Here is a 15198-nt window from a genome sequence, read left to right on the forward strand (position 1 = left end):
AGACATGCTCTGCCATCACCCAGATAAATCAATAGCCTTTAAAAAAAAAAAAAAAAAAAAAAAACCTTTGGTAGTAATTTTTGTTTTTATGATCCCTCAAATTTAGCGCCTATAAGTATTTTTATGACTGTCTATGGACGCTGTCTAAGGCACCTTTTTCTGTCCTTGTGCAGAGGGGCTATAACGAAATCCGTGAAGTCAAACAATTTCATTTCACTGGCTGGCCTGACCATGGTGTTCCATACCATGCCACGGGACTTCTCTCCTTTATCAGGAGAGTCAAGCTGTCCAACCCTCCTAGTGCTGGGCCCATCGTCGTGCACTGCAGGTGAGTGATGATAGCAGCTTCAAGTGAGGGTCCAGACAGGACTTGTCAGCATGACAGCTAAATGTCGCTTACAAGGTGCGTGTTTGCCTGTACTACACATATTGGACAGTGGAAATTTAAAACTGGCTTTGTGTAGGGCATAAGCCAGGAACTCAGAGTGTGCACGGTCATCCTGGTATGTAGTGTTACCCAAAGGTACACATGTGGACAGTGCCTCTTAGTGGCAACATCTGTGTTGGCCAGTTTTATCACTTTTGAAAATCCCATACTGTATAGAATGATAAGTTAAAAATAGAGACATTTTTTTCAATCCACTTAATTCCCACTAGAATCCCAGCTTTTAAAGCTGAATTTGAGATTACTAAATGGCCTAAATTGCAAGAATTGGGGCTATAAAACAGGTGCATTACTTTTTCCTTTTTCAAAACACTATCCGTCAGAGGATCTTAAAACTCGTATTGCTAAGATTCAGCAAATGTAAGCCAAAAGCATGAACATTGAATCCATATTTCTTCTGATTAAAAACTTCTTTAAGGAGGAAAGAAAAAAGCAACCAGAGATACTAAAAGCAAACTGCATGCCTCATTTTGAAATAGGGCCAGAAAAATAAGTAAGAGTTCCAAAGAGCTGTTCTGATGGCTGCACACCATCCTTAAATAGTACTCCGCCCGAACTAGTTCATACCTTGAACTTCAGCATCTTTCTTTTTCTGTAAAATCCAACCAATTCAGAATTTCAATGACCTTTTGGGGGAGAGGACAAAGGTAAGGGATGCTTCCCATAAGGATGAGACATGGGTTGTACCCTGAAGGAAATTAAAAAAAAAAAAAAAAAAAAAAAAAAAGTGTCCTTTAGCGCCTCAAGAAATCTGATGTACCCTCTTCAATTATTTTCCTGTCACAGACGCTGGGAACAGTGATTGAGAAGAAGGTTTGGGGGAAATAGTGATACCCTACAAATCTTTGGCTAGCACATAAAAGAACAGCAAGTGTAAACCAGATGACTTGGATAACAAACAAATGATGCCAGTAGCCCAGCTAAACATTTAGAAATCGAGATAAATAGGTTTTGAATTGAGTGAGTTCTGGATTCATCAGTGTTCAAAAGGGCCCTGGACTCTCTTGTCCCCAGAAACAGCAGTGCCATTTCCCTGATCATACTGTCATCTCTGCATGAATAGAAAAGAAGAAAGTGCCAGGTGAATCCCTCACCCCTGCCCCTGACCACTCCTCAGTTTTATTATCTGTTTTACTTCCCGTAAACTTTCCAAAGGGCGACATAATCAAAGTGTACTGTGATTCTGCTTTATAAACGAGACATAAAAGAGTGCCTGTCGGGCTGGAGAGTTGGCTCAGTAGTTAAGAGCACTGGCTGCTCTTGCAGAGGACTCAGGTTCAATTCTCAGAACCCACCTGGCAGCTCACAACTGTCTAAGTGCAGTTCCAGGCATCCAGTGCCATGTTCTGAAGTCCACAGGCACCAGGCACACATGTGGTAAACATACATCCATCCAAGGAAAACATTCATACAGTGAAAATACTAAATAAAATTTTAGAGGGGGCTATCACTGTGACCTGGGAGAAATCACACTCCACATTTCACAGAGCAATTTCAGCTTCCCTTCAGACAGCATTAAACATCCTTCCTCTTTAGGGGCTATTCGTCCCTGACGGTACCGTTCTCCTCCGTTGGCATTCCCCTTGTGAGGGCTTTGGGATCAGTGGCCTTGGTGTTCACATGAGTCTTGCTGAGACAGCAAGGCTCCTTCTGCTCTTAGACAGCTGACCACGGGAGCATGAAGGAAGAAATTCAATGTGGAGTTAAATTTTGTAGCTTGGTTCTAATACGGTTTCAGTCCCATGAGTGTGAAATTATAAAATAATGTAAAATGATAACATTTAAATCTGCATGAAGTGAAGGCCATGTGATAGAGGTGGGGGCCCTGCACAATATGTAGACATTATGTTCAGTGTGGAAATAATTTGCAACTGTTGTTCCGACCGAAGTGCACCACACCAAATCAGACACTCCGTACACACTTATTTGCGCATTAGTATGTTTCTGTGTGCCATAAAGGAATATGTGTTTGCATTTTGTTAATTCAATTTGACGTCGTGTAGCTCAAGGCTGAGTAGAGACTACAGCTTACAAAGAGAGACATGCTGTTCATGGTTCTTTCAATTTCCCAGTGCCGGTGCTGGCCGCACAGGCTGTTACATTGTGATTGACATCATGCTGGACATGGCTGAAAGAGAGGGTGTGGTTGACATCTACAATTGTGTCAAGGCTTTACGATCCCGCCGCATCAATATGGTTCAGACAGAGGTACAGTGCCTTGCCCTTAATCTGTTTTCCCCCTTTTGTTTCCACCATTTACTAATGAAACTTAACTGCATTTTTGAGATATAATCAACATTAAATCATACAGAGTAACTGGTATCTTAACCAACACAGTTGCTTTTTGGTATATATTCTCCTCTAAACTAAACATTACCAGAATAGAATGTAATTGTCTCTTTTCCTTCTTTTCATAGGAACAGTACATTTTTATTCACGATGCCATTTTAGAAGCTTGCTTATGTGGAGAGACGGCGATCCCTGTCTGTGAATTTAAAGCTGCATATTTTGACATGATTAGAATAGACTCTCAAACTAACTCCTCCCACCTCAAAGATGAATTTCAGGTATTGTTTCTAAGGTTTCTATTATAACCTAAGAACTCTTTTAGAGAAGGTCTTTCAAATCAAATGTATAACCTTTGACCCTTTGGCAACTAGAAGATGACATTTGTGTCTTTCATTTGTACACTATGAATTAATTTTTTTAATGTGATGATATCTGCTATATCCTGAAGAGCAAATGAGTTCACATTCTAAAATGAGTATTAGGAAAAAGATATTATAGCAGTCAAATCTGGTTATGAGTTTTATGTTTATAACTTATTTATTTTTCACCATGGAGCCTGACTTTTTTGACCTTCAGTGGCATGCTCCATGTGAGATCAGCATATTAATAATAATAGCTGAGATTTGTACTAAACATTGTCTTAGCTCCATTCTGTTCACTGTCTTTGAGCAACTTTCGGTCTGGTAAGAAAATGCGCTCACACATAGCTCTGGGAAACTGCTCCTTCGATTCTTGGTGCAGTGTTCTAGCATGACAAAGTGTGATCACAAATGGTAGCTTCCCATGTGAAGGTCATCATTACCGTTGTGCATCACCCTTGTATTTTCTTTGACTGACCAGTGTGTTTTGTGGATAGCTGTGGTGTTGAGCTGTTCATTCCTATTGAGAAGAGACGTGAATAAAATGTGAATAAGAAGTCTGTTGGCCTGTCACAGAGGCAACGGCCGTACCTTCCACTTGGCTTCCCAAATATTTGATGAATCCATGTAATGCTATTAAATGGGTCACTGTCTTTTAACCTGGGCTCCTTTTTTCTTTTAGACTCTGAATTCGGTCACCCCTCGACTCCAAGCTGAAGACTGCAGCATAGCATGCCTGCCAAGGAACCATGACAAGAACCGTTTCATGGACATGCTCCCACCTGACAGATGTCTGCCTTTTTTAATTACAATTGATGGGGAGAGCAGTAACTACATCAATGCTGCTCTTATGGATGTAAGAGACTAACTCTTTGTTAGTGTAAAATGCCCTGAAAATCTACATAACTCAAATGAACACTGGCTACTTTTCTTTTCCTGGAATTATAAAATCCACTAGAATGGAAAACTAGAAACTGTCAATGGTTTTGAAAAGGATTTTGGGTTACACCTCCAGAGACTCTTAGCAAGTCTATTTTAAAGGTTTATTGTAGATTTGAAATTTGATAGTTGTATTTTTCCTACAGAAAAACACCACATTATATTTTTCATCTTAATTATTTTGAGAAGAAAGATTAATACTTTACCCTTTTTGAACAGCAGGAATACATTTTAAAATCACAGAATTCCATGTCCTACTAATGTGTGGGGTTTTAATTTGGAGATATTTATCTATGATGCTCAGTTAAAGGCAACTAGTTTTATTTAGTATTAGTTGAGACTATTTAGAAATAACTCGGGAAGACATGAGCAGTGTCATGTTTTTAAAAATCCATCATCAGGAAAGAACTATCCCATTACCTGCAGCTGCTCCCACATGTTCTCTGTGTCCCTTGCCCATCAGCAGAACAACAGGGAAGGGGCTTTGACATTGTGTCAACCATCTTGCTTTGTTATTTTAGGAAGAAGCATGAAAGCAGACAAGATTCAACATCCTTAAGACAATTGATCATCTGTTTCTTTTTCATTTTACCTATGAAGCTATAGAAAGGAAAATATAGGAGTGTTTTCTCTCCCTAACAATTCTGAGGCTGTATAAGTTGCTGCCCCTGTTTCTTTAAAAGGCAGGGTCTCATGTAACCCAGACTGACTTCTAACGCTCTGTCATTCCTGTATAATGAAGATGGCCTTTAACTCATGTTCTTCCAGCCTCTACCCCTGCAGTGTTGGGATAACAAGTGTGTGCAACCCAACTACCTATTGGGTTTTCTAAAATTAATTTCAGTATATATGTAGCCGAGTGTGGAGTAGAGAATATGGAAGGTCCTACAGTCTCCCACGAAGACTACCCTTGTACATTTTTGTTGCCCTCCCTCCCTCCCTCCCTGTATTTGTGTGCATGCACTTGCACATGAGCTACAGAGCAGAACAATCCAAGAGCAAGCTCTCACTAAAACTAACCGCATCCTTGATGTGCCCAGAGTCTTTCCTGTATAGCTTGAAACCATTATATTAGAAAATTATATTTTAGCGTAGCTGATTTTAGCTCTTTTATTTATTCTTTGAGAATTCCATAAGTGTGTATAATGAAGATGGGATCATGTCCTCCACCTCCGTTTGCATTTTAGGTTCTTCCATTTCTCACCTATTCTGTTTCCCCACAGAGCTACCGGCAGCCAGCAGCTTTCATCGTCACCCAATACCCATTGCCAAACACGGTGAAAGATTTCTGGAGATTAGTGTATGACTACGGCTGTACCTCCATCGTGATGTTAAATGAAGTTGACCTATCCCAGGTGGGTGGACACGGGTAATTTTGGGGGGTGCATCCTAACAGAATAGTAACAAATTTCATTTTTTACTTTATAGGACTTTAAAGCAAACCTCTTCTCTTTCTTTTTGAAACATGTATCATCTAGGGCTGCCCTCAGTACTGGCCAGAAGAAGGGATGCTGCGATATGGCCCTATCCAGGTGGAGTGTATGTCTTGTTCAATGGACTGTGATGTGATCAATCGGATTTTTAGGATATGCAACCTAACTAGGGTAAGTCTTTCTTGGGTCATTCTCACTGACCTGATTCAGAGCAAGTGGATAGTGATCCTGATGGGACCTAATTCTACCCAGACAACAGGGAGAAGAATTACTAAGCAGCACACGATCCGTGCCAGGGCCACTAATCACCTTATGTCTTAGTTCCAGATACAGGAAGTTTGAAAGGCTCAAAGCTAGGTTATCCAGTCAGTAAGTACAGTGTAGCTGCTCCATGTGGAAAGCCAGATTCAGATGTGGCCTCTTGATCAGTGTTCTGGGACTTGGCCCCAGAGTACATTTGTACTTATGTAAAGGATGATGACACACTTTATTAATATCGACATTCAAAATATGAAAAAAAAATTAAGAGCAGTCATTATAACCACCAAGGGGCAGGATACAACAGACCAGCCATCACTGCAGAAGGATTACATGTCACTATTTCAGGACCTGTGTGTCAGAGGAAACCGGAGGCAGAGGGAGAAGTCAGCTGTGGCTATTGTTGAGTCTTCTCCCGGCCCTCCACTACTGTTCTGACTTTTGCTGCTCCAAATATTGCAGCATCTGGTTCTGCCCAGCTCTAAAGGAGGAAGGAGAGTTACCACTGCAGTGCCTTTGGCCAGCAGCTAAGTGGCAGTTGTGTCCCATAGGGTTTTTCTTTCCCTGACAAGTCACATGTTTTGTACAATAGCAACCCTGGAGGCCTTTTCTTAAAAACCGACCAACAAAGTACTAATAAAACCATTTAGATTTTAACAAGATGGTAAGGAGAATTTGAAATCAGTAACCCTCATGACACAGCACTTTTAAGAGAGGAGATTGCCCTACTTTTAAAGTCATCAATTCTGTTTACATCTGTGATTTTAAGTGTGTGATCAGGCTGTTAAACAAGGGTTAAACTCATAACCAAATCCATTACTCATTCCAGTGGAGAAAAAAAAGGAACGAATTCAGCCATGTCATAATATTCCTGCATTTATCTTTGACTTTAGTTTAAATGGAGTCTCATTATGTCTGCACATCTGCTTCATATCTTTCTAGTAATATTTCAACTAGGCAACTGTAGCTATTCAACTACAGAAACAAAACTCATCTGTGAGTTGAGCTCTTTTTCTGTGAGTTGAGCTGTTTCTATGGCAAGTTTCTAGGACAAGATTTGAAATCTGTATTTCTTTTTTTTTTTTTTTTCAGGATATATATTGGTTTGGTTATCACCCTGCATATATTATATTCTGGTGCTTTTTTATATTTGATGATTTTATTCTTAGTCTCATTATTTCATATCACTCACTCCATTGTGAGTTTAGTGTGCAAGAAGGATATTAAAGTAGATATGGAGTCTGTGCCCTACCAAGAGGTCCTTGAGCCCTTCCGTGTGAAACTTAAGATCTGATACCCTGTGATGAGGCTTACTCAGTGTACTGCTAGTCTTCTCTGTATTTTCTATTTGGGGTTCTAGGATTCTGTTTCTTCCAGCAGCACTGCTATTTTGAAAGTATCATGCAAAGTTCATGGGATACCTAGTTTAAGGTGAAAGGAGAAAGTTCCTTGTCTTTAAGGAATCTATACATTCTCAGGGAAGGCTGGTGTCACACAACTAATTGTGCAAAGATCTATTCACTGGCATGATCTAATGAGTCAAAGGAGAGGCACAGAGTATGAGTTGATTAACTGGATGATCAGACACAGCTAAGTGACCAGTGGTGACTTCTGAAGATAGGGGCACTTAAGCAGAACTTTGAAGAATTAGCAGGTATTATTTGAGGGCAAGACAGAGACAGTGCTCTTTCCCCAAGCTTCAGTTGTAAGCCAGCGCAAGAAAGTCCCCAGGCAAACCTGGGTCAGATTACCTATTCTAGGGACCTCCTCTTCCAAGTCCCCAAGGCAAGAAGTAAGGCTGCAAATGAGCTGAAGGAAAATGGGTGTCTCCGAATACAGTGAGTTTTGAAGGGAGGTGAAGCAGATTATGACGGGAGTTTTAAGTCACAGCAGAGAGATTACTAAGAATGACAAGAACTTTTTTTTTTTTTGTTTTTTTGTAAACTTCAGAGTAATCATAATGGCTGTAGTAAGAATGGATGGAAGGGAGATAGAAGCCGCTAAAGAAGTCACAAGGATGTAGTTATCACTGCTTGCATGCATTGTGGCAAGGAAGAGATGATGAATTGTAAAGGCTTTAGGAAGGTGAAGAGTGTGAGGTTTAGGGTGTGAGGAAGAGGGGGCAGCATCTTAGTTATTTTCCTTTTATCTGTGACAAAATACCCAACAAGAAGCTAATTGGGTGAGATAGGTTGATTTCAGCTGGTAGTTTGAGAGATACAGTCTATCACAGCAACAAAAGTAGAATGCAGCTGGCCACATCTCGTCCACAGTCTGGAAGCAGGGAGTGATGGCTGCCTGTATTCAGCCTGCTTTCTTCCTTTTTATGCAGTCCAGGACTCTAGCCTGTGAAATGCTGCTGCCCACATTTAGGGTGGGTCTTCCCGCTTCAGTTATCCTCACGTTGGTAATTCTTCACAAGCAATGCCAAGATATTTGTCTCCAAGGTCATTCTAGATCCTGTAGAGTTGACAGCCAATATAAACCATCACAGGAGAGAAAAAGGGCAAGTTGTGTGTTCTTGCTCTTACATCTTGGAATGTTTCAGTAAAAGCACCTGAACTGCCATCACCTAGATTCTGTCCAGTAGGAATTTCTGTTGCATTCTCACCCTGATCCCCATGAAACCCTGCTTTTCTCTCCAGCCACAGGAAGGTTATCTAATGGTCCAGCAGTTCCAGTACCTCGGGTGGGCTTCTCATCGCGAGGTGCCCGGCTCCAAACGCTCGTTTTTGAAACTGATACTGCAGGTGGAAAAATGGCAGGAGGAATGTGAGGAAGGGGAAGGCCGGACGATCATCCATTGCTTGTGAGTAGGCCGGAGCAGCATGCCCTGGCCATCAAGGAACCTCCGCTCCTTTCCTCAGTAGCCTTGCTTTGCTCATGTTGAGAAGATGGGACTCAAATACTGAGACCTACCGTAGGTCTTATTGACTTCAAAATAGAACTTGAGTCTCACAAATGAATAATTTACTACTGGTTTTAGTTGGTTTCGTTTTGTTTTTAGTTTTTGTGTGTGTGTGTGTTTGTTGTGTTTTGTTTTTTAAATATTGTATACTTGTTGGGGGTTAAAGAGAAGGCTCAGTAGCTAAGAGCACTGGCTACTTCTCCAGAGGACCTGGATTTGATTCCCAGTACCCTCTCTGTCTTCAGTTCCAAGAGACCTGATGCCCTCTTCTGCCCCCTCCCCCCCACGGGCATGGACACATAAGCTACACGGCACACATAGACTAATACAATAAGATAATAAAAATTGTGTAGCTGTTCTACGATTTAACTCTTTCAGGTACCTATTTGATTTATACAGTTGCAGATTTATTAGGATCTCACCATCTCTACATTACAGGAATTTATTCCTGTCACAAATTCCTACACCTGAGCCCCTGAACTAACTTTATCCTCTAGTCCCTTCCTCTCTGCCCTTCACACATGCATGCACAAATATAAAGCAGAATCCAAAGGAATGGGGAAAGTTATGAAGATGAATTTCCTTTCCCGGGTGAATGTGATGATGTGACGTGCGATTCCCCCAATGTGCTCACTCTGCATCTGTGCTTTCAGGAACGGTGGTGGCCGCAGCGGCATGTTCTGTGCCATAGGCATTGTTGTTGAGATGGTGAAGCGGCAGAACGTGGTGGATGTTTTCCACGCAGTAAAGACCCTGAGGAACAGCAAGCCAAACATGGTGGAAGGCCCGGTGAGTCACACAACCTGGGAGGGGCTCAGTGACTGCTTAGTCATGTACCTACTTTCTGGTTTGGCGTCACACACTTACGGGAAATCAGTCAGATTCGCAAATGAGTCTTGCTGGGATTTGCGCCTAGTAGGTAGAAGGTAGAGAATCTGCCTCCACCCACATAAACTCATTGCTTATCATGTAAACTTTTGAATGAAGAAAATGTTTCATTCATTCAAAAGTGTGTAGGGTTTGTTCTCTTTATAGTCAGCAAATTTGTACTATAACAATATATATATATATATATATATATATATATATACATATATATATATATATTCTTATTTTACATATTAATCCCAGTTCCCTTTCCCTCCCTCCCATGGCCTGGACTCCCCCTCCCATCCCCCACCACTCCACAGGGAGGGTGATGCCTTCCAGGAGGGATCATCAAAATCTGTCAAGTCATTTGTAGTAGGGACTAGGCCTTCCCTCCTGCCTCTAGGTTAGGGGTGTATCACTCCATGGGGAATGTGCTTCCAAAGTCCTTTCCTGCACCAGGGATACATCCTGGTTCCACTATCAGAGGTCCCTTAGACTGCCCAGGTCTTCTAACTGACATCCATGTTTAGAGGGTCTGAGTTGGTCCAATTCTGGCTTCCCAGCTATCAGTCTGGGGGTCCATGAGCTCCCCCTTATTCAGGTAAGCTGCCTCTGTGGGTTTCTGTAGCCTGGTTTTGACCCCTTTTCTTATCACTCCTCCCTCTCTGCAACTGAATTCCAGGAGTTCGACTCAGTGTTTAGCTGTGGGTGCCTACTTCTGTTTCCATCATCTACTAGATGAGGGCTCTATGCATATAAGTTAGTTATCAATCTCATTGTCAGAGAAGAGCATTTAAAGTAGCCTTTCCACTGTTGCTCAGATTGTCAAATTGTTAGTTAGGGTCATCCTTGTAGGTCTCTGGACATTTCTCTAGAGTCAGTTTTCTCTTCAAAGCTATAATGACTCCCTCTATTATAGTATCTCCTCATCTCCTCTCTCTCTCTCTCTCTCTCTCTCTTCTCTCATCTGTTTCTCCCCTGATTCAATCTTCCTGGTCCCACATGTTCTCTCCGAGTTCTCCTTTCCTCCCCTTCTCTTTCTCCTAACTCCTTCTCCACTCACTGTGTGTCCCCCCCCCCCCCCCGCCGCCACCTCTTCACTCTCAATATGCTCAGGAGATCTTGTTCCTTTTCCCTTCTGTGAGGGACCTTATATGAATCTCTTAGGTTCTTCCTTGTATCCTACTTTCTCTGGCAGTGTGAATTCCTTTGCTCTATGTCTAAAATCTATATATGAATGAATACAGACCATGTTCCTCTTTTTGTCACTGGGTCACCTCACTCAGCACGGTTTCTTCATGTTCCATCCATTTGCCTGCAAATTTCAAGATTCCATTATTTTTTCTGCAGATTAGTATTCCATTGTGTAGATGTGCCACATCTTCATTATCCATTTTTCAATTGACATCTGGGTTGCTTCCAGGCTCTTGCCATTACAAATAATGCTACTGTGAACATAGTTGAACACATGTCTTTGTTGCGTGAATGTGGATCATTTGGGTATATGCCTAAGAGGGGGATTGCCGGGTCCTGTGGTAAACTAATTCCCATTTTCCTGAGGAACCACCATGCTGATCTCCAAAATGGCTGTATGAGTTTGCACTCCCACCAGCAGTGGAGGAGTGTTCCCCTTTCTCCACATCCTTTCCAGTATAAACTGTCATTGATATAACTTTTCTAATAGGTTCATACGAATAAAATCTGCTAAAGTGTAGTCCTTTTTTGCATGCTAAAGCATGTTAACTAGGAGAGTATTTATGCTCATGGATCTCCTTGTCATCTTAGATACCTACTTTCAGCTTATTCACTTACTTCATTTTGCTTCATTTTATCTGACTTACTTTGGTACATGTGTGCATGCATTTGTGAGTGTGTGCGTTGCTAAGTATTGAACCTGGTCCTTAGACATGCTTAGGCAGGTATTCCATCCACAGACCTGACATCAAGTGTTTTGAGAGGGCAACTGAAGTTTATTGCGGTCATTTTCTCCAATCCTTCACTATTTAATGCAACTATAAATTATCAGTTTCTCCTTGACAACAGTTTTTAGCTTTCACCAACTCTAAAGTAGGGTCCACACAGTGTGACATGAGATCTCCTGAGTTCCTAAAGCTTGCAAAGTAAGAACCAATGGGGATATGTGATGAAGGCTTCACCTGGATGGAGCTGGGCACGAAGGAAGAAAGACAGTTATTGCATCCGTCGCATATTTGACTTGGGGTTACATGTCGGTACAGTGAGATCAGGTGAAGAGCAGCTGTGGCACTCACAGAACAGTAAAGCAGAAACCCCAGCGCATCATTGTTGCTTGGCCTACTTTATCAAGATGATCAGATAACACAAGAAGAAGTAAAAGAGCGATTCAGTCAACTCCTGTGTGTTTTCACCACTTCCCGTTCTGGGTCGTTCACACAGGAGGTGCGTCGCTTCCTGAGACAAACATCTAAAGACTCAGGTTTATGCTGTTTCACTTTGACGAGTGGTGGCTTACTTCTTCCTTTCTCAAGTCCTCACCCTGGGGGGGGGGCACCTCCTAGGACAAGACCATGTGACCCTCTCCGGGGTGCTGGCAATTGAGAGGGATGGGGATTATGGATTCAAGGGAGTTTTTACATACAAAATGGACAGGAGGTAGTTACGGTCCTGTTTTCACAGGTGTCTAACCTAAGAAACATACTCTGCCTGAAGCATTTAAAGTCCCATGAAATTGACTCTTGTCTTCAGAAGTAACTTTTATCGCCAAATGTATTTTTGGTATAACACCTTTTCTTTAACTTATGTATCTAGAGTTGGGCATTTGTTCTAGAACCTTCCAATGAGCTTTTTTTCCCCTTATATTCATTCCTCACAAGGCAAATCCTGACAGAATTGACCGAAAGCTCTGCTTAATAAACATTAGTGATTAGTATAGTTTGCCATGGGTTTGGGCTGAGTTTGGTAGGGAAATTTAGAGTCAAGCAAAACTGAGAGGCACAAGCTGGCTGCAGGCACTCCTTGAAGTTCTTTGGGTATATTTCCCCCCAGTAGGAACTAATGGAAAGCGTATTTACTTGGTAGTTAGGGTAAAAGTGATGCCCAGCTCTTGGAAATTTGTGTTAGAATGCTTATTGCCAGAGACCCCAGATACTCTCTTTAGAAATAATACTCATTTTAGCTTCTCCAGGTCACTCTGAATTTTGCCCTCTTGGACTGAACTGGGAACTTTCTAATGACTTACACAGTGTAAGTCATCATTTCTAACCGAGCCCCCCAGACCTCTTTTTAGCTTCTTGATAATGGATTAAGTATGTGACTAGACTCAAAGGAGGTCTAGCTTCAGCTCAAATTGTGAGTTAACAAGCAAGTTGTACTATTTAGGGAGAAGTAGCATAAATAAGCTCAAAGTTTGTTTAAGTGATACTCTGAAAGAATCTGAACCATGGAAGCATATAAAATATGACAGTACCAAAGGTAGCTTCTCTCTCTCCCTATCTATCTATCTGTCTGTCTGTCTGTCTATCATCTATCTATCTATCATCTATCCATCTATCTATGTATCTATGTATCTATCTATCTAAAGCGGTGATTTTGAATATAGAGAACAGCATTAACACACCCCAGCAGCAATATAAAACAGGAAAATATCAAAGTAATCTAAGGAACAATCCATGCAGTAGATTTTTGTGTAATATTAGAAAGACTCCAGGATGGTGTGACATAAAACTGTAACACATAAAAGCATGTTGTGAACTATTATCCTTTTATTTACTCTGAGATAATTATTGTTTCAATCACTTACTAAAAAACTACTGAGGTAAACAAAGGTGATTTTTGACAGTTGCTTCTAAAGATAGCTCTTGGCCTGGTTCTTTACAGTTTTGTAAACTGAGATAGCTTCTGATGATGAAGTGTAACTATTTTAATCACATGAAAACTCTGGGCATTATATTAAATGATAGAAAATGCAGGGCAAAGACAAAACATCTTTTTCTTATTGTTGCTCCTTATTCTAAACAGGGATCATTAGACTCGAGTGGAAACCGTGTATGCACAGATGTTCCTGTTATATGCAGAATAAGTAATTAGCAACTCTTAAATAATCTAAATTGGATGTCAAGATTCCCCACGAATGCTATTCTTCATCATTAGCCTCTTGCTAACTCTTCTCATCCCTTCTGTTTTAACATGTTGCAGGAGCAGTACCGGTTCTGCTATGACGTGGCTTTGGAGTACTTGGAATCCTCATAGTGAAGTGAGCCTATTTGCAGATCATCCAGGCAGAAACCCATTCGTCTGTTGAGCCAGCAGCTGTTGTGCCTGTTACACCTGCACAGAGAGATTTTAATGTGTGTGTGGGGGGGGAGGCTTTTACATTGGAGAGGCAAAAGTATTTTTCTTAAGAAGTTGTGTACCTTAATAAAAAGGACTTGATCGGTTTCTATTCCAATTTGAGAGCATCCACATTTTGTGCCACCCAAACTATCTTTACTAAGAGGCAGACTCGGATGAGAAGTGGTCTGTGCAGAGACCGTGCAGCCTTTTTTCTCCTGCTTTCAGTAGAGCAGCTACCACACATTGCATGCACTTTTTAAAGTGGCATTTCCCTCCCTTTAAAAAAAAAAAAAAAAAAAAAAAAAAAAGCTGTGGAACCGTAAAGTGGAAGAAAACAAAAGCTGTGCAGATTCATAGTAAATTTCATTTTTATATGTTCAAAGTGTAGCAGAGTTCTATATAAATGTATAAATATATAAATATCTATAAAACTGGCTTATTTTCTTTTAATGTGCAATGATGGCTGGATCATTTAAAGTTCTTTTTAGAAAATACCATAAGCCAAAGACTCAAGTGTAAATATGTCTATATGGAAGAAGCACATTATATTTATTGGTTACTTACATTACTTTTTGATGGTGAAGATGCTACCACCACATAATCATTTTTGTTTCAGAGGAAAGCTTTTTCTTTAGCTAAAATCAATGGTAAACAATTTTTGTAGATTATTTTTTGTATGTTTAGTGTAAGTAGAGGATAAACTTTTTATTCATAAAGCAAGAGGCAATGTTCTTTGTAGTGCTTCCCTTGTGTACATGCTTGTGAATTACATTTATGTAAAATGTCCTGGCAATTGTCTTTGAATAGAGGACCAAATTAAAATGTTTTGCTGAAAATGTAGTTTTTCCCAGTTTTCATTAGGTAAATGATGGCTTGATGATTGCTTAGGAGAAATCAGCACAGCAGAAGACATCGTGGGTAGCTTGCCCAATGTTGAATAACTCCTTTAAGTGTTTTAAACTTTAATAAGTCTGGCTTCTCAGCCTGTGGTCTTGTCCTGTCCAGGAACACAGGATGGCAACACCTATACTCTAGGGGCAAGTTCTCGAAAAATGTAAACTGTCAAGGAAGCACAATGTCCTTTTTGATGTTCCAAGCACATGCTTTGGATTCCTACCCTAAAAAGTGTGAACAGATCAACACCCAATTCCTGTTGCCGGCATTTCTGAGATTTCCCCTGTGACTTTTTCTAAGTGTGTTCTCATTCCCGTGACTTCACACCATCGGCTTGCAGTTTGTTACTAACAGAAGCTTCCCAGTGCCCTCTTTCTAGGTTGACAGCCCATGACACGGTGCTTACAAAAGTTTCAGTAAAGTAAGAGTGAAATAAAGTTTTTATAACTACAACATTTACTGATTGCACATCATTTTCTCTTCTAAATTTTC

General features: G+C 40.8%; 1 protein-coding gene across 7 annotated transcripts in view; it reads left to right on the forward strand.

The window, feature by feature from the left end:
• Ptprk (protein tyrosine phosphatase receptor type K) overlaps nucleotides 1–14650 on the forward strand; it is a 503412-nt gene extending 488762 nt beyond the window's left edge. For all 7 annotated transcript variants that reach the window (XM_051175466.1, XM_051175470.1, XM_051175468.1 and 4 more), the window contains 9 exons: nucleotides 174–328; nucleotides 2518–2653; nucleotides 2863–3012; nucleotides 3776–3949; nucleotides 5256–5387; nucleotides 5511–5636; nucleotides 8369–8532; nucleotides 9285–9420; nucleotides 13675–14650. In XM_051175466.1, coding sequence (XP_051031423.1) covers nucleotides 174–328; nucleotides 2518–2653; nucleotides 2863–3012; nucleotides 3776–3949; nucleotides 5256–5387; nucleotides 5511–5636; nucleotides 8369–8532; nucleotides 9285–9420; nucleotides 13675–13728 — 1227 coding nt within the window. In that variant the 3' untranslated portion in view covers nucleotides 13729–14650. The remainder of the gene's footprint in view (nucleotides 1–173; nucleotides 329–2517; nucleotides 2654–2862; nucleotides 3013–3775; nucleotides 3950–5255; nucleotides 5388–5510; nucleotides 5637–8368; nucleotides 8533–9284; nucleotides 9421–13674) is intronic.
• Nucleotides 14651–15198: the final 548 nt, after the last annotated feature.

This window comes from Phodopus roborovskii, unplaced genomic scaffold (genome assembly GCF_943737965.1).
Source record: "Phodopus roborovskii unplaced genomic scaffold, PHOROB, whole genome shotgun sequence".
NCBI classification, from domain to species: Eukaryota; Metazoa; Chordata; class Mammalia; order Rodentia; family Cricetidae; genus Phodopus; species Phodopus roborovskii.